At 37.0% G+C, this 23550-nt stretch overlaps 1 protein-coding gene across 4 annotated transcripts in view; it reads left to right on the plus strand.

The window, feature by feature from the left end:
- LOC134790924 (pseudouridylate synthase RPUSD2-like) overlaps positions 1-21916 on the plus strand; it is a 636573-nt gene extending 614657 nt beyond the window's left edge. The window contains exons 5-13 of one of the 4 annotated variants that reach the window (XM_063761934.1): positions 10020-10107; positions 13048-13156; positions 14257-14368; positions 16518-16714; positions 17309-17506; positions 18317-18415; positions 18640-18761; positions 21045-21227; positions 21708-21916. In XM_063761934.1, coding sequence (XP_063618004.1) covers positions 10020-10107; positions 13048-13156; positions 14257-14368; positions 16518-16714; positions 17309-17506; positions 18317-18415; positions 18640-18761; positions 21045-21227; positions 21708-21782 — 1183 coding nt within the window. In that variant the 3' untranslated portion in view covers positions 21783-21916. Of the gene's footprint in view, positions 1-964; positions 1053-10019; positions 10108-13047; positions 13157-14256; positions 14369-16517; positions 16715-17308; positions 17507-18316; positions 18416-18639; positions 18762-21044; positions 21228-21707 lie in introns of all 4 variants that reach the window. The other 3 variants (XM_063761933.1, XM_063761935.1, XM_063761936.1) reach the window with 3 other exon arrangements.
- Positions 21917-23550: the final 1634 nt, after the last annotated feature.

Genomic DNA, 23550 nt, shown 5'->3' on the forward strand with positions numbered 1-23550 from the left:
ATATACGCTAACGACTGCGTGAACTTGATCGCAGTCTTTCTCGATCGCGCCATAACATCAGTGCGAGCGAGATAAGACTGCGATCGAGTTCATGCAGTCTAGCGTAAACGTCAAATGTCAACTCATGGTAGCCGTACTGTCTTATCCTGTACAAAACGTGAGAGTTTAAAGGGTTATATTAAAAAATGACGAATAGCGATCCTTTTTTTGAAGTCGGTTAAGAAAGAATAAAGTTTTTCATTGATTGCGCGCAGAATTTATAATGGATCTATTATGAGACTTATTAATTAAAACATAACTAAGTTTTCAATTACAGTTGTAATTTGAAATATTACTGTACTTTCATAGAGTAATTAAACAGGATTGATAAAGTAGGAAGTGGATTTTATGATGATTAAATGATTACCCATCTTCTATTACTTATTCCGCGTTCTGAATAATAATATAGATGTGATTATAGTCATAAAATACAATGAATATAGTAGACTAAATCAACATATTTTAACTGTTTTTTTTTAAGATCCTCAAAAATAATAAAACATTGATTCAATAATAATTTATGTTTCGTATATTTTTATAATACATATTTCATTCTCGTGTGTAAAGTTAAAGCCTTAAATATTTTTTTGTAATTCCTATAATCAATTAATAACATAACAAATCAAACACAAAAAAAACATTAGCATCAATAATAATAATTAAATGATCAACATACGGCTACCATGAGTTGGCATTTGATGTATACGCTAGCGACTGCGTGAACTTGATCGCAGTCCTTCTCGATCGCACCAATTCATCAGTGCAAGCGAGATAGCCTGCGATCGAGTTCACGCAGTCACCAGCGTAAACGTCAAATGTCAACTCATGGTAGCCGTACAGCCTCATAGGGTTGTCAACGCTCAGAACTTGCGTTCGCGCTCAGCGTTTCGTTCTCTAACCCCGCCTGACCTGTCTCACATTACAGGCACGAAGTACCGGTGACCAGCCAACCGATCACCCTCGTACATATCGACGAGGATATCGTGGTCGTCAACAAACCGGCCTCTATCCCCGTAAGTGGCAATTGAGACGGCCATGTTATGCTGCGCCGGATTATGGCGTGGGAGTAATGAATGTTGTGGCAACCCTGGTAAAGTCGTTATGCAGGTTGTGATGTGGCAGCCCTAGATTAGGCGGCGATTATACAAAGTGATTTTGTTATGCTTGGCGCCTATTTCACAAACTTGATAATTGACACTTGACAATGGACACTTGAAAATGACAATTTCCTATACATTTCTGGGTCGGTAAGTAACGAAAACGACGGTAGAGTTAGACCAAGAAAAGTCTGCAGCGATTTTGATAGCCCACGCAGTGCCAGTATTGTTTTAAACGTCAAACTTCTGTGAAATTATGACGTATAAATAACACTTGCACTGCGTGGACTATCAAAATCGCTGCAGACTTTTCTTGGTCGAACTCTACAATGTTTACATGTTGGACCAGGGCGCGTAACCAACGTGCCAATCGTTAACGCTGCGTAGCGTATCATAGTCATCTGTCTCTATCACTCTTCCACACTAGTGCGACAGTGACAGTTGCGTTTTGTTAGCTACGGAGCGTTAACGATTGCAGGTTGGCTACGCACCCAGCAATGTACAGCGAATTGTCAATGTCAGACTACAAAATTGTCAGCGTGGTGAAACAGGGGTCCGATCATACTTTACATTGTGATTAAATAAGTCATACTTAACAACTTTTTTTCTATGAAGCTAACTCCGAAAACGTGAAAACAAATCAGTTGTTGACATTGTAACGAATCACAGGACAATTATTATTAAGAAACAGCAGATTTTTTGTCTCGTTTTCATTATTGGCCTCATATAATAGTGGGTCAGTATGACCTAGATATTCAACTCTTAGAGTTCCTGGTCAGTTATAACAAAATCAACCTGTATAAATGATGGTACAATCGAGTTCACCAACATAAATCAGCCAATGTTCCAAAAATTTATTGACACGCCTCTAAGGGCCAGTTGCACCATCTCACTAACCGGTTAAACCGTCAATCCAGTGTCAAATTGTACTGGTAACCATGGTAACTCCAGGTTTAACCGGTTAACCTCGGGTTATTGAATGGAGCAAGTGGCGCTAACAAGATCGTTTAAATATATTTTACGAGATAAAGTCAAGTATTGGTGACACGATTTTATGCCACTATCAAAGTTCATTAACTAAAAAATTAGGTGTTTTTAAACGTTCATTATTCCCACAGCCGTACTGTCGGCCATGCTTGTTCTCAAACGCAGTCGCACCTGCGTTTGGAGACGTTTCGTTTCGCTTGCATTGCTAGCTACACTTTCCGGCGCTGGCACCGCCCGTATGTATGGTATGAATTATCTCAGATGATTTTTTCGGGCTCGGGCCCTAATCTGTTAAACAAAAGGTATTTTGTTTCGTTTATCCAGTGGTTACACTGCTTACTGCTAATAGCCCCGACATAAGGAACGGGAAGCCCGTTTAAAAAGAAATTCTATTAACTTATATGGTTCAAATTCATGAAACAGCCCATTCGGAGATAACACGTTTTGTTATCTCCAAAGAAAATACTTACCACTTTGATTGTTCTCTGAATGAGCTGTTACATGAATTTGAACCTTAATACTATCACGATAGTTGCTTTTTAAAAGACATGGTTGCTTTGGCACGTGCCAAAGACCGCTATTAAAAGAAACAAAGGCCTTTGTTTAACAGATTAGGGCTCGAGCCCGAAAAAATCATCTCAGATAATTCAAACTTAGTATATGTCGCATGCTTTAATCAGGTTTGTATAATATAGCTCCTGTATTGGTAAAGTTGTTGTTTAGTATATTGGTGTTGGTATCAAAACTAGTGACAAAAAGGTAAGGTTTTTTTCTCATTTATCGCCTTTTAACCATTATTTAAGCTTAGAGTCGGTTGCACCAAATTGCTAAAATGTTCGTTACACATAGAGTTGTACTGCCATCGAGAACGTTCTCCGTTTTGTATGAGAAACTTTCCCGCTCGAGAATATGTCCCATACTAAATGGAGAAGGTTCTCGAGAACGGCACAACTCTAGCTATACAGGTTGGTATATTTTGGTATTAATTAATATGGATTTCCGCAAAGTAACGCCTTATTCTATTTATTATACAGGTTGGCCCAAAAATACGTTGACAAAGAATTTATAGGAATATTTTTCTTACTTACACGTCCTTTACAAAATATTTTCATTTAGGTAATTACCTACCTACATACAAAAACTTCTACGCGCTCTAATTTCTTTGTTTTATAAACTTATCTTTCCAGATTTTGGACTCCACAGCACAGGAACAATATTAAAATCCATATTTTACCTTTTACGGCCAAATATATATTATGTTATAATTAATGTGTTCTAAGTGACGCGAACCATACCTAATACATTAATTACATCGGGACCTCGTCGACTCATACATTAATTTGACTTAATTATACACTTGAGTGATATATCGCTTCAACCTCAGAATTCATATATTATAAATTTGATATCTCAGGTACTAATTTACATATAAATACAAGTTCGTACGTTCTGACATGATACAATATATAGTACCTAAGTTAAATTTAAGTTAGTAGGTATTAATATGAAGTTCCGTAAAACTACCTAATAATTGTCCAAAATCTCCCAACTACGGTTCAAAACTAACTAGAATATCTTGGTTTAGGTGTTACTATTATTGAAATTACTAAATTCTTATTATTAATATTATAGGGACATTATTTCACAAATTGACTAAGTCCCACGGTAAGCTCAAGAAACCTTGTGTTGTGGGTATAACAAACAACGATATAATTATAAACCTAATATACAAATGCTTAAATACATAGAAAACATCCATGACTCAGGAACAAATATCTGTGCTCATCACACAAACCAATGCCGTTACCGGGATTCGAACCCAGGACCATCGGCTTCATATGGCGGCGTTTCACGATATCCCTAGGAATATCTCGATGTGCCCGATTTTACGATCTGCCGCCGACATTAATAAATACAAACCTCCCATAACGAAACTGTGTCAAAAGTTCGCACATCCAGTTTTACGTGAATCGGCCTTAACACTCCCTGAGCAAAGTCTGAGTTATTTTCACACGGCCAAAAGCACTAGTATAGAAATTTAAACCTAAAGTCAAAGGTATAAGGTAGAAAATGCATACATATTGTGCTTTTGAGTGGCTTGGAAATATGGCATTTAAGACTTGTTGGAAGGTAGAGGTTTACCATTGAACTTACTTGCATACTAGATCGCTCATGTTATAAGTGTATGATGCATATTAAAATTACTTAAGTGGTCGTAAGATTATAACTGATTTTGGGAGATGGCGAAACGCAATAAAATGTCGAATTTTAGACGAATCACGACGTTATTCATAAATGCTTGTCAAGTCTGGCAAGTCCTTGATAATCATTGTTTCTTACCTGTCATTTTGACATTGTATTTTGTTAGAAAGATACAAAATTTAAGAAAGGTTTGCTATAAAGTTTTATAAACAAGGGGGTTTGTCCATAGCTTATTAATAACGGAGTGGAAATAACTTGCATACAATGACGTAGGACGCAACTGTATGGTATTATCGCTATTCCATTTTGTGAAAAATGACGCCTCTATCTGCATATCAAGTTCTATCTACTAGCTTTCATTAATATTGTTTAAAGTGTAATATCGATAGCCTATTATACAGTAAACTAATGTGGTAGTGTGCAGTGAATGGAGAATTTATCTTGAAGCACGTTTAACCATCATTTTGGAGTCTACGGCCGGTTGTCCACGTGTTTCTTGTAAAGCCCGCTATCGCTTTACAAGAGCTAAATCACCGTACACTGTCTTGTACTAACCGTACAATTTCAATCGTTTTACCCTGCTACTACGACCTTGACACTGGCGAAATAGCCCCACTGGGCTGAAGCCATAATTTTAAAAGAATGAATGTATCTACTAGCTTATATCTGCTTTAATAAGGAATATTACTGCGTAGAGGGCGTCACTAGCACAATCACAGGGCCTACCGCGAAACACGAAAATCGAAAGTTCGGTTTCTGCCTCTATCACTCTTGCCTATTCGATCGATAGAGACGCAGATAACGAAATTTCGATTTTCACGTTTCGCGGCAGGCCACCTGTAAACAAACCGCCTTGATGCATCAATGTCATAGTGTAAACTTGTCGACAAACTGTTTAAGGCCTAGTATGTAGGTAAGTTACTCTATGGTTTACTATGTGCACTAGTGCTGCACTCTGGCGGCAGAACATTGCAGTAATACTCCCTATTATATTACATGCTTCACAATGCGCTGTCTACATGATTTAATCTACGAATTTGGCATTTTCGGCTTAGCGCTCGACGCTTTTACCTCCGATTAGGGGAAATGGAGGAAATATTGCACGGGGGAAGTTTTGGACTTATGGAAGAAATCACGCAATGAGTAGAGCGTATTTGTTTTCCTTGTACCAGGTAACTTTGTCGTTCAGGAAACTTTTTCCGACGAAATCGTATCTTGAATGAAAAAATAACTTTTCTTTTTAAGATTTGTTGTTTTGAATATTAATTTCTCGTTTGAATTGGATTTTTGAGGCTAATTAAAATGTGATTATTAGGAGAGATTGTTTTGCTTGAGTGTAAATGTTTCCTGAATACAATTTTAATTGTTTTATTCCAATCACGAAGTAAAAGGCAATTAAAATACAGGGATATTTTAGATTTGGAGCGTCTCGTTTTCGTATTTGTTAGCTATTGTGTGATGATTAGGTTAATGCGAGGTGTTAGGGTTAGGGAAGCAAGCCCTCGCCAGACAAAGAATGAAGAACTTTGGAGCAGGATATCTGGAACCAAAAGACTTTAAAACGCTACCCATGAGCTCCATCATCCGGCACATGGAGATAAAAGCTCTTTAGTTGACGGACCTTTCCTAGGGGGTAATTGCACAAAAGATCCCTATGGGTCGAAGTGTATCCGCAAGGGCCCCCGAAAACGATAAGATAAGATAGAGAAGCAACATGTTCTAATTTTATAAGTCATATTACAAATATAAGTAATTACGTCGTGAGCGTACCTACGTACGTTACGTATTAATTCAGATAAGTTGCCACCTTAGTATCACTTACCCACATACCTAAGGAAAAAGTGCATAGGGAGGTAGGGGGCCATTGGGCTCGGGCACCCCCTTGTAATGTCCTGATTTACAAGGGGTTACCCGAGCCTCCCGACTGCCCAATGGTCCCCTACCTCCCCTATGTGGTCTACATTTGATTGCTCGGCGGTGTTACAGTTAGCGTAAAACCGTCTGTATACATTTTTGTAAAGAAATATAATTGCGAAGGCTATTTTCAATAATTTTTAATATTTTAAAAGGTCAAGGAAAGGTTTTTCAGCGTTTAAATGACAAGTGCCAAGGCTTTTTTCTCTGCGGAGTATAAACTGTATAAAATTTCACCGCGAAATGTTATAAGCCACCGGAGAAATCCGCTTCCCCGTGAAATACCGGGGCCGGTCAACTTGACAATAATTCGGGGTATTTAAATACCGCGGTTCTACCTAAATGCTGAGGTTCGTACCGCTTTACCTTGGTTTTGAACAAAATCGAACTTGTTTGAAAAACAATTTAAGAGGGGGCTAATGGCAAATCTACTTTTTGTATTTATCATCATCATCATCAGCCGCAAGACCACCAGTGCGAGTCAACAATAGTTCGGGCCTCGTTTCTACCCAAATGCTGAGGTTTGTACCGCTTTACCTTGGTTTAGGACAAAATTAAACTTGTTTGAAAACCAATTGTGACGTTCTACGGGTAAAGGTCCTGTGGCGGTCGGCGCTTACGTCGCGTACTCACTCGTAGCACCGCATTAGTATTGGAGCGTCGTTAATAATAGCGAAAGCGCCAACCGCCATTAGATATACCTTTACCCTTAAAACGTCACAATTTAAGAGGGGGCTAACGAAAAATTTACTTTTTGTATTGAATTATTACAATTCAAATCAGGGGCTTTGCCGTGAAATTCACACTGAAACTAGGCTATTGTAAGGGCAGACTCCTAATGACCCGTCGACCCGACCCCTTAAAAGTTGGCTTGATAGAAAAAAAATATGAAAACATGTCTAATTTTCATTAAATTTGTTTTCTGTTTTATAAATTATTAAATATTAGTACTTCATTCTCATAGATCTTTTAAGTTATACAGTATACACCTTTACACCTCTCGTTTCCGTGATTGGTAAAGAGTTTATAATAAATCTTATACCTCGTTTCATATGGTTTCTATACTTAAATGCAAATATTACTTATCAAGAAGCCCTGCCAAATCAAATCAAATACTATCCTTTTTGATATCATTTTCTTATTATTTCGTTCCAGAGCCATGCATTCGTTTTCGCATGATGCACTTTAGAAAACTTCAATATCCTGTACAAGCTCTTTGACATGCAGTCAAGGATTCCTTTGAGCAACCCTACTGGGCTATTCCTATTACTAGAAGTACAGTCGCCATCAGATATATCGGAGCGGCCAAGGTGCTCACAAATATCGGAACACGCCTCTATTGTCAGGGCGTTAGAGCGCGTGTTCAGATATTGTGAACACCTTGGCCGCTCCGATATGATGGCGACTGTACGTAGCCAATGGCGTTCTCAATATTGGAAGGTTTCCATCAAATATTTGAAGAAGGAATTTCACGTAAAAGACGTTTCGTCTAAAAGATATTTTACCTAAACGAGCGCAGATGTTAGCCGTAATTTCGCGGGCTAATGATACGTGCGTGGATTTGAACCTTTGGTCCGATGGATAGGGTTGTTTTTACAGTGTAGGTGGAGTAAGGAAATACGGATTTAAATGTTAGGGTGTTTTTGATATGCGACCAAATGAAAACTAAGAGTATTGCTGAAAGCTATTTTATAATATATATTTTTTTTTATCTAACACTGTCGTATTTAGGAGGAAATGTATCTTGGTGTAGAGTTTATATTAAGTACTTATATAAGCATTTCAATCCGAGGTACTGTTCCGGACTATGAATTTATCCGAAATTCATTTTCTTAAACAGATCGATAAAATGTGTTGATATTAATTTGCCAAAATATGCTTGCTTGCCATCGACTTAAGTATCAATCTGGTATAAAAGGCACTGCATAATCCGATAAAGGATACACACATATTATAATTACATTAGCCCATTATGGTGCGTTCAAAAACCGCAAATTACTTTTTAATTCTTTAAAAGTACTAAATATAATTTTAAATTTAATACAATTGAGTACACAGATCCTCAAGAAGTTAACTAAACCTTGGCCAACCCCAGTAAATGTATTTAAGCAGAGGTTTTACCTTATATAAATACCTATTTCTAATAAGCTTATGAACTTAGGAGCTTACTACGGTCTTTAAACCTTCCTAATACCCTTCACTTTTACCCTAAAATTCATAATTAATTGTCCTGTCAGGACATGTAGGATGTGTATGTTAAATATAATGCAACATGTTTGTTTCGTCTCAAATATAGGTATGAAACACGAAGAAAATGTACCTAAAGATTCATGAATAAGTGTGTGTGCGGAGTAAGTGTGACTAGTCGTTACATTGGGGCCTGTTTACACATTGATTAGTGTGTATTTCCCGTTCATACATTTGCCACTAAACTAAAGTAGAAAGTATCAAATGTATGAACGCGCTATAAACACTAATCAATGTGTAAATAGGCAATGTGAAGGTCTACCACACTTACCCGTATTGACCTTACTATCCGTGTTTATCTTGTACCTTTAATACCTTTAAACGAGCAATTCTTATATATTTATTTATTTATTTGTATATATATTTCGGGGATCTCGGAAACGGCTCTAACGATTTCAATGAAATTTGCTGTATGGGGGTTTTCAGGGGCGAAAAATCGATCTAGCTAGGTCTTATCTCTGGGAAAACGCGCATTTCTGAGTTTTTATATGTTTTCCGAGCAAATATTATTTCGGTCTCCCAGATATTATACAATAAATAGTGTAAAAATATTTTTTATTAAAATGAGGACTACGTTTGTATGGAGATGCGGTCATCCACTATCGTCATAATTAAGAACGAAAAACTTAAAAAATATTTTGGAGTTTAAAGTGGCTCACAAGTTTAATGTACTCGCATAACTATTGAAGATCTCTGAGAGAGATTCTCACAAATGGATCATAATGTTTTGTTTTTACTCTGTACAATTAACCACACTAGTTATTAACGCCTTGTGCTTGGAAAACACGCACTTCCTCTAATGCACACTTCACAGTCCAACACTTAGAATAGACACTACCACGTCAATGTATCGACGTACACTATATTTTCGTTTATGGTGTTGTAATATACAAACAGACCTACAAGTCAGTGAATATTACTCATATTTGGCTTTTACGGTCACCGTTTTTGAAGATTTCATTGTTTACTTTGATGTATTGTAAATTAATTACGTGCATCAATATACGATTTGATTTTAAAAGTGATGGAATCAAAGAAAATGTGAACATTGAATAGCTCGTCTAATTCTTTACTATACCTTTTGGTTTAAAAACTAGTATTGATTTTCATAAAATTGTGGCATTATAAGTCACCACACACTAGCGTCTTCCGAGCGTCGGCGTCCAGTCAACTCTATGGCTGCTGCTCGACGCAATGTTGGCGCAACTACGCAGTGACGCATTTTCCATAGCGCCGACTAGACGCCGACGCTCAAAAGACGCTAGTGTGAGGTGGCTCTAAGATTTTGCGCCTAGAGCAAACATTATTTAAGTAGGTAATTATGTTTTGTTTGTAAAATAAACTTAATGATAAACCTTGTAATTGCAACTACAAATAACATTAAAATGTGCGTTCTATGCTTAATAAGTCAACAAAAGACTACAATGATGACTCGTTAAAATTTTTAACCAAGGCACTGCATTCAATGTTCATAACAATCATGAAATTGCAACATCATGCGAACTGTCCGTAATAATTGTTGTGGTGGGCCAGGCACGAGACTCCAGTGCTCGCCTGTCCTTTGCGCATCATACATGCTGACGACGAGCTTCTCGTGTTAGACAAGCCTTGCTCGCTGCCGGTGAGTCCGAGCGTGCGACCTTGTGGTACTCCACAAGTTGTGAGTGGATATAAACAAACGGAGTAGCCATTAACAGGCGTTCCCCTCTGTCGAAAATAGGTGGCCAATGGTCATATTGGTCATACATATTGTATGGACTGACGTTTATCTGACATGGCTATTTTTACGTTATACATTTGACGTGCCCCTCCCCCGCAAAAATCGGAAGACTGTTTTGTACCGAACATTACAGACAAGGCGTCTCCATTTGGTTATATCGTCTAAGGGTAGGACAGACTCTGAAAAGACGGGAGTCATGACGCTGAGAGGGTGTTATAAGTTTGAAAGTATACCTTTTGATCTGAATACGCGCCTCGTATACTGTTAGGTTTTTTGATGTGTATTAAAATTATTTACTTAAATATTTTCTTATACTTTTCATTTATCATAGATAGTAGGAATATCAAAATTTTTCAAAACGTTTAAATTACTTAGCTTTAAGTATTAAAAAAACTCAAGAGAATTTTTTTTATAGAAAGCTTTTGTTTACTTACACAGTCATAAACATGAATTCGTTAAAAGTAACTTTGTGATTTAACTATGTAAATAAAAAGTATAAATTTGGGCGTCCATTAAAAGAAATAAATTTAAAATATTTTACCTCCAAGTAAATTGGAAATTCTGAATAAATTCCTTGTAAAGTCAAAGGTTTTAGACCGACATTCAAATTCCATTTTTTATGTAGAAAACTTAATTAGAATTCTAATTAAACTCGTCCAATTAAAAAGTCCCGTATTTTTTTACTTAAGCGTATATTTGAGAGCTAAAACTTTTGTACCGAAGCTGAGCTTTGCGGCGTTGTTATTACTTTAGACTAGTTTGTAAACGTGGTACAAAATGTAAACTCATTTCTGTTATTAATTTTGCTAAGTACACTTGGAATGTTGTTGAGATTTATAAATCTGGGCTATTCTGGTTTTATGAGTTAATTAAAGTAATGTTTATCACGTCGAGCTGAAGGTAAACACTTCGTAGTCGCGGCTTAAGGAGTAACTTAATAATGAATCTAGCAATAACTTAGACGGTATATTCTGCTAGTAATTTTGCTAACGATATAACCTGATATTGCAGGTTTAGTCAGCTTTAGTATACAAAATTATTAATATACTTGGTAGACAAATATGCTTTTGAATGTATTTCAAGTCTTGATTATCCGAATTAATTGGGACCGAGACTGGTTCAGACTAATCAGAAGTTTGAATAATCGAAGTGTGGGTTTTCTTGGACGAGATTAAACAAAAAAATACCTTTTTACATAAAAAACAGTACAATATGTTAAAATTTGATGTACAAATTCACGTTAAAATATAAGAATAAGAATAATTTATTTAAAAAACCTTATTGCTAATAAAATACTTGAGAATAGTTCGGATAAACTAATCAGCGTTCAGATAATTGCGGAGTATTAATCGAGGTTCTACTGTTACTGACTACAGTAACAGAACCTACTAATGTTCAATTTAAAGCATTCTCCCTTTGAGAAAATCTTTACCCTAGGGATCAACGTCGAGTTACCAAGTCTTTCAGAGTCTGTCCCGAGATATGAATCACCGAAGTTCGAGCCGGCAAAACCCTCACACACGTATGAGAATTGTTCAAAACCACCCGTAAGTGGTTAGCTCGAGTCCCTTGTTTGTCTTCGTATTACGATGAATCTACAGAATTGTATTCATTGCCTTCCACGATAGCATTTTTTTAGTTTATTATTGCATTATAGCAATTGGCGTACTAAAGTGTACTTGTCTAGAACTGAAGATGTGAAAATTCTAGATTGTGTTAACCCCATAACTTATTAGTTAACTCTCTTTGGGTATTATATAGAAGTGTCAAATAAAAATCTTTAAAGTGGACTCGTACAAAGGCTGTTATTTACGATAAGCCTTCCGATAGGCAGGGCAATGGAGAAGTAACAAAAGTTATTTAAGTAATGTGGAATATGAAGGATACGTTATCTAGTCGCATTTGCGGTTGTTTTTTAGGGTTCCGTACCCAAAGGGTAAAACGGGACCCTATTACTAAGACTTCGCTGTCCGTCCGTCCGTCCGTCCGTCCGTCTGTCACCAGGCTGTATCTCACGAACAGTGATAGCTAGACAGTTGAAATTTTCACAGATGATGTATTTCTGTTGCCGCTATAACAACAAATACTAAAAACAGAATAAAATAAAGATTTAAATGGGGCTCCCATACAACAAACGTGATTTTTGACCAAAGTTAAGCAACGTCGGGAGTGGTCAGTATTTGGATGGGTGACCGTTTTTTTTTTTTGCTTTTTTTTTGTTTTTTTTTTGCATTATGGTACCCTTCGTGCGCGAGTCCGACTCGCACTTGCCCGGTTTTTTTCTAAACAGTCGTCAATTATGTATTTAAGTGAATCTATCGTGGAAGGTATTTACACTTTACTGTAGTAATTTATTGTATCATTAAATGTTTATTGTCCAGATCATTTCACTGGTTGTCAGTGTTTAACATCTTATATACACAAACGCTTATGCAATCGCGATTATCCTATTAACTTGGGCTTATGTTTCATCTTGCATGCTATCATTTGTGTTGTCTTACTCTTTCACTCTTCTACTATCTATAATTACTCTTATTTTAAACGGTAATTTATTTTTATTGCAATTTTAATGCATGATATTATTTGTTTTAAGTCTACGAGTAATTTTAATGTATGTTTTTAAAATATTCCGAATTAAATATTTCCTTAAATTGTGTCGTTCAACAATTGTATCGTTCTTTTTACATTGCACGCTTTCTACAGAGAGTATGTCTCAAAGTGATAATAATTTACTTTTCATAATGAACATAGTCACTGGAGATGGACTTCATAAAATTTTCAGACTTTCAAAGTATTTTCTATTTATAATAACGTTTTCTAACAGAGAAGTTTCATCTACAGGTGCATCCGTGCGGGCGATACCGACACAATACGGTCGTATTCATTCTGGCCAAGGAATATAACTTGAAGAATCTGAGGACCATACATAGACTGGACAGGCTAACATCAGGTAACACATGATAATTTAAAAACAATTAAGACAGTATTTTTTTATTGAATGAAGAACCCCGTTAAACAAGTATTAAACTTCCAGTGTTCCGAAACGGTGTAATTTAATTTGTAATCAAAAAAAGGAACGCAACTCATGCTAGACCGTCAGTTGATATATATATATATATATATATATATATATATATATATATATATATATATATATATATATATATATATATATTGAAACAGTACTATTTACTGCCTTATTTATAGAGCTCAATTATCTCTGTGCATATAAATATACACAATTTGCACTATGCACAGTGCAACGTCATCAATCAACTCAAAAGAATTACTCTAAATACTCAGAGTGATACCTACCAGAAGACATTTATTGATTAAGTACTATTTGATGCACAACTATGAATATTTAAATATTAATGTCCTTATTTAGACACGATTACTATTTTTAGTATGTCATCGGGAAAAGTCTCGTATTTTAATTTAATTTAAAACGGCTTTTTGTTACCGTCATAGTAGTTGACATTTGTGGTCTAGTTAGTTCGCAATAAAAATATGGAAAACAAGAACACAGAATTAATGCTAAATGCCAAGCTGTCTACATTAAAAATATAAGTATCAAATCGTAACACAAACATATTCAGTTAGTCCACTTTAAACGTCCGTATGCAACTAGAAAACATGATTATGTTATGTGTTTTTGACTTTTTGCGATTGCAAAAAGTGAAAAACGGGTATTACCTATGTTTTATAACATAATTATGATTGACATTTTTTTAAATATATTTCTAAGTAGCAGAAACACTACTTACGCTTTTTTGTGGAAGTTGTCGACGCTAAAAATACTTTTAAGTAATCATTACAATCAGTCAAGTGAACCAGCTAACTTGTATTTACATCTTCGAGACATTATATCAAAGCAGACATTAGATTAATATTATGTATTAAAGTATTTGTTATAAAAATAATAGGTAGCATTCATTCATAATCTTGAAGAAACCTTAGTTATCATAAAATAATAACGACTATTTCTGCAAAATTAACGCTTTCATATACCAAGTCATAGGTAATGAACCTCTTTTGTTGTCCAATCAGGATTGCTCTTATTCGGCCGGAGTCCGAAGAAGGCGAGACAAATGGAGCATCAGATAAGGAACAGACAGGTGCAAAAGGAGTACGTCTGCCGAGTCGACGGCGAGTTCCCTGAGTGAGTGCGCTGTTTACATTATTAGTTATGACAACATTCGTTGGTCGGATAAATATTTATACCTTAAGCTTCTTGTATTTTTTATCTGTGTTGGTTGTGAATTGACATTGATTTGCTGGTCTTAACACTTATTAATTCGCGTTCAAGATCTTTGCGATAGCAATTAGCATATCAGTTTAACAATGCTTTATGTAATGGATTCTTATATTTAAAACACCGGTAAAGTGCGAGTCGGATCCAAAACGAAGTGATTAAGTCCGACTCACGCTTGCCTGCACATTTTTAATAGGTTTTCCTGTCATCTATAGGTAAAGCACTATTTTTTCCAAAATTTTAGACCCAGTAGTTTCGTAGATAAAGGGGGGGAATGGTCGGACAGACAGACAGACGCACGAGTGATCCTATAAGGGTTCTGTTTTTTCCTTTTGAGGTACGGAACTTTAAAAACAAATTGTTTATTTAAATGGCCACTTGCACCATTCACTAACCCGGGGTTAACCGGTTAATGAATGAATGAAATGAATGAATGAAAACATTTATTTTCAGGCAACTATTGGCCCATAGATAAATACCTTACAACTAGCATACATATTATTACAAAATATATCTTAAAACTAAAAACACAATTATGGCTGCGATGCAGTTCGCAACCCCGCAGTGTCAGGGAGCCGGCCGCGGAACCGCCGGAACTTGACACCCTTCGGCCAAAACTCCTCCTTGGTGAAGGTCGCTAGATGTTCAGTCGGAACGCTCAGCACAAAAGAATTAAAATTCACACTGTGTCGAGATTCCAACTTCACGACCCTCAGGATGAATCCGGACTTGGCTCGTCGATACTTCACGATCTCCTCGACCTTCGTAAGGTAGTGTAATCGGGACACATACAGCAGCGTCGTCGGTGTTGCAGGACACAGCAAATGGTTAGGTCCAGTCGGTGCGGTACCGCACTGATTCGGACGAGCTGACTTCTTTCTCCTCTCCACCTTTTTGAAGCCATCTCTGTCGCATCCCGACTCTTTTAGAGTCAGCTGTGACCGATCCTTGTGAACAGGTTCACGAAGGCTCTGCACCCCTTTCTTCGGCCGCTGCTTAGACTTGGACACAGCAGGCGGCTTAGCGGCAGTGGCAGCGTAGGAACGTTGTGGGGTCAGGGTTAAACCTGGAGTTACCATAGTTACCAGTACAATTTGACACCGGGTTAAAGGTTGGGTCAAGTGGCGCTAAGTATCGCAGTAAGCGCTATACAAGGTCATGTGTGGTCAGAGAAACATAGCATTTTTCTTGGGCCTAGAGAAATAATATGAGGATTCTCTACAAGTGTTTCTCTTATCCCATCTAACATTTTTCTGGCATTACAAGTCCATATCGTTTCTTTCCCTTCCTGATTGAATATAAACTAATTTAATCATTTTCCATTTTTATCACTCTAACATTGAAACGTCTCGTTAATCTTTTAGACTGTTTATTTAAAAATTTGGCGATCAGCCATTTCATCAACATCGGCATTGCAGATTCCCTTCTGCTCAATCAATGTCCCAATCAATTTTATTATAAATAACTACTATGTAGTTAATTATTTTTCAATGGAAAAGTTTGACAGTTTCGTGTTAAGAAAAATGGGGTGTAATTTAAAACAGAATGGCATTACTAATTGCTTGGGTGATGGATTAAAATTAAAGAATGTACGATATTTTTAACCTTGATTATAAACATGGGAAAAGAACTTATTCAAGAGTCAATAATAAACAATGTATCTATATTAGAATAATAAATAATGTAAGAAATTAATTGTGACTTTGTACTTTGTCTAAGAAGTATTCAGATGTATTTGAATTTAGATGATGTCAATATTCAGTATTTATTTGTGGCTTGTGTTTTTACATCCAATATCCACATAACCAACATAACTTCGACCATTTCATTTTAGTCGTTTAAACAGAGTATGTCGAAGGTTTGGTAGTTATATTTTATAATTGTTGATGTATTATTATTATTATTATTTTTGCTTGTATGTAAATTCAATGTTGACGTGTAAAAGTGCCCTTGTGGCCTATTTGCTGAATAAATATTTAAGTTGAAGTTGAAGATGTTGAAGTTTTGCATGAGACGATCTTTGATGGTAATTTTAAAATTAGTTTTTCTTTAATAGGGAGGAGATAGAATGTCTAGAGGCGATAGAAGTAGTGAGCTACAAGATTGGCGTCTGCAAGGTTTCGGCAAAGGGCAAGGACTGTTCAACGGTGTTCAAGCGGCTCGGCTACAACACCCGTAGCAACACCAGCGTGGTGCTGTGCAAGCCGAAGACTGGACGGATGCACCAGATCAGGGTGCACTTGCAATATCTAGGTGAGTCCACCTTCTTTTGAATATAAAACGAATAGAAGAATCGCTTGATTAAAGCTCGGGTGATTGCTATAGTAAGTGGCCACTCTTAACAATAAGGTTTCAATTGGCTTCTTTCTTTCTGATTTGTTTGGAAAGGCCAATTACTATGTAATAGTGGCCAATAACTATAGTAGTCACCCTAGTTAGGTATCATTAATCGTTGCTATTGAATCTAATCCGTAATCAACATCAGAGGAGACCTTTATGCTTTTCAGACCTTTGAGATCACTGAATACCCACATCTTGGACTCTAATTCCATATCCAGCTATATTTTCCTGAGACGTCTCAGACAAATGAAACATTCTAGATTTTCAACGATGAACAAGTAAAATTGAGTAAATATAACTATTCTGCTTCTCACGTAGAGAAAGCGACAAATTTTAAGCAGATATCAACTTCAGATCGTCTTCTTTTACTGTCTCATAACATTTATGCAATAAATTTTCTTGGTAGTCCTGAAGAAAATTGATCATTGATTAACTCCATCTGGTGTAAAGGTATTTTGTTGCAAAGGTAACTTTTATGACTTACTAATACGTTCGTTTCTCCAACAGGTTACCCCGTAGTGAACGACCCCCTCTACAACCACCCAGTCTTCGGCCCTCTCCGTGGCAAGGGGGGTGACACCGGTGGTAAAACAGACGAGCAGCTGGTTCGCGACCTCATCGCCATCCACAACGCGGAGAACTGGCTTGGGGTTGATGCGGCTGATGACGACATGCTGTTTTCGAAACCAGTGCGTGATGATAAAGGTAAGCTCATGAGATCTAGCTGTAAAATTTTTGTATACTTTCGAAGATTTTCACGAAATTAGCGTACAGTGAGCAAAAAAGTAGGTTAGCGGATGAGATGATCAAAATGATTTTGATCACTTCACCAAAAGCATAAGAGTGAATTTTGACAGTTATCAGTAGCTTTTCATCGAAGCAAAAACTATGCGACCAAAAAAAAAATCAAAAGTATTCTGTTGTCTTCGACCTTCACTACATGAACGAAGCAATCTTCTTCAGTCCCTCCTTACCTATCAAGGGGATTTACTATTGAGACTTTTCTAGATAGTGGATTTGGGGATTCATGACTATCTGGTTGGAAGTGTTTTTAGGGTTCCGTACCCAAAGGGTAAAACGGGACCCTATTACTAAGACTTCGCTGTCCGTCCGTCCGTCCGTCCGTCCGTCCGTCCGTCCGTCCGTCCGTCCGTCCGTCCGTCTGTCACCAGGCTGTATCTCACGAACCGTGATAGCTAGACAGTTGAAATTTTCACAGATGATGTATTTCTGTTGCCGCTATAACAACAAATACTAAAAACAGAATAAAATAAAGATTTAAATGGGGCTCCCATACAACAAACGTGATTTTTGACCAAAGTTAAGCAACGTCGGGAGTGGTCAGTACTTGGATGGGTGACCGTTTCTTTTTGCTTTTTTTTTGTTGTTTTTTTTTGTATGGTACGGAACCCTTCGTGCGCGAGTCCGACTCGCACTTGCCCGATTTTTCTTTATATCTTGTTTGGTTATGCCATGAATAATTCATGTATAATTCAATTTTATTTCTTCATTCAGGTGTTGAAGATGACTGCGACACTGGCCCAACCTCCAGAGAGTCGTCTCCAAGACTGGAGTCCCCAGCGCCAGGAGTGACACCTTCCACCGTCATGACGCGTAAGTTAGCTATTTCTAGGAGCGCCTATAACAAAACTGATTAGCAGTCATAATGGTGGATTATCGTACCTAGGACACAACCTTCAATAGAAAGTGTTATAATGTAAAGATTCAACAATTTAATATGTGGTGGTAAATAATTTGACCTAACAACCATGCTGTCCCTCGTACTCCCCGTGAGGCCTGTTACCAAGTCAAATGCATAAACCTCCAATCTTCTACAGCGACCCTCCCAAGCCCTTCGAGTGCAGCAGAGGCGCCCTTGGACGCGTCACCGGCTGTCTGCAGCCTCGCGCCCTCGCCTACGCCCTCGGCAGCTATGAACGATGACTCCAGTGATGCCAAGGTATTTACAAAGCATTGCTCTGAAAGTGTTTCTTTATCCATATAAAGCCACGCTTCGCACACCCCACATCCATCCACATCCATGCTTCTAGATTCACGATCCACACAAATTGTGTACAAAAAGAGTAAGTGCGCTTCATCCTGCGACTTGATGGAGTGATTGATAGCTGGTGCTATTCTTCACTTGTGTCATAAGTAACTATATTACTCGCTGTCATGTTACTGATTCAGGGATCCCTTAACACCAATATTTAAAATATATTCACGCATTTTGTTTATCCAGTAAAATTACATGAATCGTGTCAATGTATATACCCTGCATCATGTTCCAGTGCTTTTTAGGTACGAAAAGCTTTGCATTGGATAGCTACTTGTAAATATTGGAATCGTCTCACAATAAAAAGGTTTTCAAAAACATTTTTTTTACTTTTTCATCAAGTGAATTTTTCGTCATACTTTCTATTATTTGTTATTTATAAAAGCAGTTTATTTTGTGGTGAATAGGATTAAAGTAAAGAAGGGAAAATACCAAAGAAATCTTTAGAACGTTAGAAGGAATTTTAATGTCAAATAAACACATCAAAGAAGTCGCGTGGGATCGCAGAATTTACAGTGAATAGCGGGCTTATACCATGGAGAACGTAGCTCTTAAATAAGCGGAATATTTTGTATTTTACAAATACCTACTTATGTCCCTTGTTCAGTAAAGAGAATTACTAAAATATTTCGTTTTTGAAGTGAATTAAGTAATCAAGTCTATTAAGGTCAGTTTAACCCTGATACCGTTATTCATACAATTTTACGGGCCTGATTTAGTTAAATTAAGTTTTATTCCTTTCTTACAAATATATAACCTAGTCAAAATTACAGATAAAGACAAACGATTTAGCTAATTGGGGCTTGTAGCGCGTTTATGAAAAAGGGGGTGAAAATGTATAGTTATGTTTTGTAATGGAGTCATTTCAGAGCTGTATAATATAAGCCTGTATCGTTTTAGTTATGGTAAACTGAATTAAATTAAGTATAAGATTCATTTGTTATTATTATTCTCTTTATTTATTTCTCATCTCATTATTATTGTTATTTAAGTAACAAATCACACATTATAACAAAATTTACAGCAATCATTAACTTCAAACTGAAATAAATGTCATATACTAAGAAAAAGTGACCAAGGCCTCCAGTGCCCCAGGCTGGAATCGAACCAGCGTCCTCTGCTATCGCGGCAGGTGCCTGAACCACTCGGCCACCGGGCCACAGCGACATTAGTCAAATTTTTCCAAGTATATGCACTTCCTACTGAAGGCTTGTGGCGCCCCAAATAATTTAATTTGTTCAAATACTTCATAGTAATCATTAACTTCGTCTACAGTCTAATTAATGCAGTATAACATCCTTTATTCCACGATCGTATTTTATGTAGTACCGAATTTGCCAAAGAACTTTAAATTCAACATCAAATATAGAATTTGTAACGAAACTTTTGCCTAACAAGCCCGTATAGGCAAACAATGCCAAACCAAAGGGCACCCGAATTATTTCGAATTGTGGTTTGTTGATTTTAATATAAGGTCCCTAAACTGAAATCAGGTTACAGTGGCTTGTTAGTTTTAATGAATTTTGCAGGGCTCGTTTAATTAAATTCACCCGCTCAAGCTAGATTAAATTCATGATTTTCTCGCAGGTATTAAAGCTGGACGTTTAGTGAATAGCTTTAAAAACTAACTTTTTACGACGTTGAATAAAAATTAAGTTTTTCCCCAATTACTTCAAACGTCTGGAGCAATTTGGAAAAAATTTCGTTTTGATCGAATGGTTATATTTTTCACGTAATCCCATTGTTATTGTCATCATCACATGATGATCGGATCTTAAATTATAGTCACGGGCATTTGCTCTCGAGAAATACCATTGCATGTCTGGTGGAAACTAGAATGAAGTCTCTCGACAGAACTATTTATTTACCTATAGCATTGTTTCCATTGGTATTTAGAATTGGTAATGAAACTACATTAAGTATTCATAATTCATAATTCGTTTATTGTCTGTAGAACATGGGTATATACAATGATGGAACATGATTTAATATGGAATCACCATGGGAAGTATGCTCACAAAATCCTTGAGAGACAGTGGAAACATTGAAATTCCATTGTGTCATAGTCTTCTTTGTACCTACTAACTGTTTTGATCATGAGATCCAAATGCAATTTTAGTCATGAATATAGAAAATAAAAATTTCTTATCCTATTTTATTTAACGAATCTTATCCCTTCTTCTCCAGTCGGATAAAGTGACAGTGGCAACGCAGACGGGCTGCGCGGCCACCGCGACGAGTTCCGTCAGTTCAGCCAGCAGTTCTACGGACACGCTGTCTGCCGACCCGCACTGCTACGAGTGCCGAGTCCGCTACCGTGACCCGAGGCCCAGGGACCTGGTCATGTATCTGCACGCATGGAAATACAAGGTACGTGTATCTAAGCATTTTCATCATCTTCAGCTGTTGTTGCCTGTTGCTTAGGGCTCTTTTCGAGTATGTGACATGTTTCGGAGCTAATCCACGGAAGCGCTTTCTCCCGACCCGCACTGCGTCGAGTGCCGAGTCCGCTACCGTGACCCGAGGCCCAGGGATCTGGTCATGAATCTGCACGCTTGGAAGTATAAGGTACTTAACTTATCATTATCATTTCGAGCCTGCTGTTTTGTAGGATTCTCTTCTGACTTCTGTCTGATCTAACCTTACTTTATAGCGACAAAAAATTTACGCGAAAAATTATTTGGAAAAAACAGTCACATACTTGAAGGAGAAAAAGAAAACACGAAGACTTCGAAAAGTCTTTCGGCCCGATTCGAACTTTAACATACGTCAAGTTCGAATCGGGCAGTTTTATTCAAAAAATCGACGTTCTAATTTATTTCTTGTTCTACAATGGATTTTTTTCTACAGGGACCCGGCTGGGAGTACGAGACGGAGCTGCCACAGTGGGCGAGCGTGGAATGGGACGAGCCGGAGAACTCATAGTCACAAGAACTGACACCACTGCGGAGGCGCCTCGCCTGTTCACTCTACATCAACCACAGACCGCGCAAATTTAAAGACTAAATCAAGGTCAATATGGATAAGACCGTTTTGGGGGAAGACCGTCCACGCAGACTTTTACACGTACGTTAGAGCAGTAATCGAGAGCACGAAACACGAGTATAACAATCGTGACGCAAGCTGCGTACCTACGCATACAAATACAAAGGATTACGTGTAGACGGTCTTGCCTTACAGATAGTTTTTCCCACATAGATCTTACTGAAACTGTTAATAATGCAATTTGGACTGATTTAATTGATAAATGATGTTTTAAAATGAGATGTTGATGATTGTTAAGCTGTTTTCACTTTTGTCAACTAGATAAAGGCCCCATAAATGTTGACTAGGACCGTAGTTACCATGATCCGGGTAATTTAGTGCGAGGTGCCGTTCGTTAGATGATGGTTTGAAATCGGCTGTTTGAATCGCAGTGCTCTGGAGTAAGTTTTATAATAACTAAACTAAGTGAGAATTAGATTAAGTAATTTAGATTATTTCTGCGTACGAAGTTCTGCTCTTATTTGGACCTCTTATACTAGTTTCATTAGCAGATCTTAATAGAGCATTCAGAATATTAAGGCCTACAAGGTGAGTCGAGGCAGGTAATACCAATATAATATTATCCTGGTGATCTTTTATTTTTTTGCAATATCGACAGAGATGGAGATAGTTGCCTTTAAGTTTCACTTTTAACTAGGTTTTTAGGCCTTAATATTCTTATTTTGAGCACTTATTTTGATTCGTTCTTGATCATTATCAATTTGTTTGTGTAGTTTACGATTTTAGATGTTTATGTCAATGTTCAGTTCCTATCGGCCTAGGATGTTTCGTCGCTTGTTGTAATGTAGGGCTAAGGATGTAACAATAGTATATCGGTAACTGTAAAATAGTTATATCGCTTTAACGAGGCAGGGTCAGAACCACAATCATAAATGAATATTAAAAAAAAAATTAAAATGATTTAATAAATAAAACACACAATGGGATAGCTCTTCTATTTAATTCTCAAAACGGAATTTTATGTAAATTTTATTAGAGATTCACAGCGTGTGCGATGAAAAACACGAACTTGTTTGTTGTTTTTCACCCCGCATGTATACGTAAATCTTAATTTTCAACAAATCTTGGACCACTGCATATTTTCTTATATTAAAATTGAAAATAGGACCACTTTTAAATATTTTCTAGAAAAGCTATCTCGGTATCAGTAGACGCGTGTCTATAATAAATGCATAAGTAAAAATAAATCTAAATAAACGCATTTTGTAGGCGGTGTATAGTGACGTCGTCACATTTTGGCTTCCATAGTTTTGAGTAGAGAAGAAATAAAGTTTTTAAAGTGTTAAGACAGACCTCCAGAATTTTGTACTCGACTTACATTGTGACAATTCCGAATTTTACTCACTTCATTATATAATTCTCTCTTGTATCGGAGCTTTTTGTGATAATGCATTTATTGTATTTTCCTCTTCGCTGAAAACTTTGAAAAAAGACAGTTTATGTGCGTAATTTTAACATGACCAAAGCAATAGGTCTTTATTTATCCAAAGACAGATATTAAGTTTACAATAAATAGATGACTCAGCAGATCGAAGCACATTTTAAAGACATGGACGCGATGTTCGCCACAGGGAACTTAGCCAAGACGACAATAAGTGCATCGCCGAAAAAAAAAATCGGACAAGTGCGAGTCGGACTCTCCCACCGA

Source organism: Cydia splendana, chromosome 5 (genome assembly GCF_910591565.1).
Source record: "Cydia splendana chromosome 5, ilCydSple1.2, whole genome shotgun sequence".
In the NCBI taxonomy this organism is placed as follows: domain Eukaryota; kingdom Metazoa; phylum Arthropoda; class Insecta; order Lepidoptera; family Tortricidae; genus Cydia; species Cydia splendana.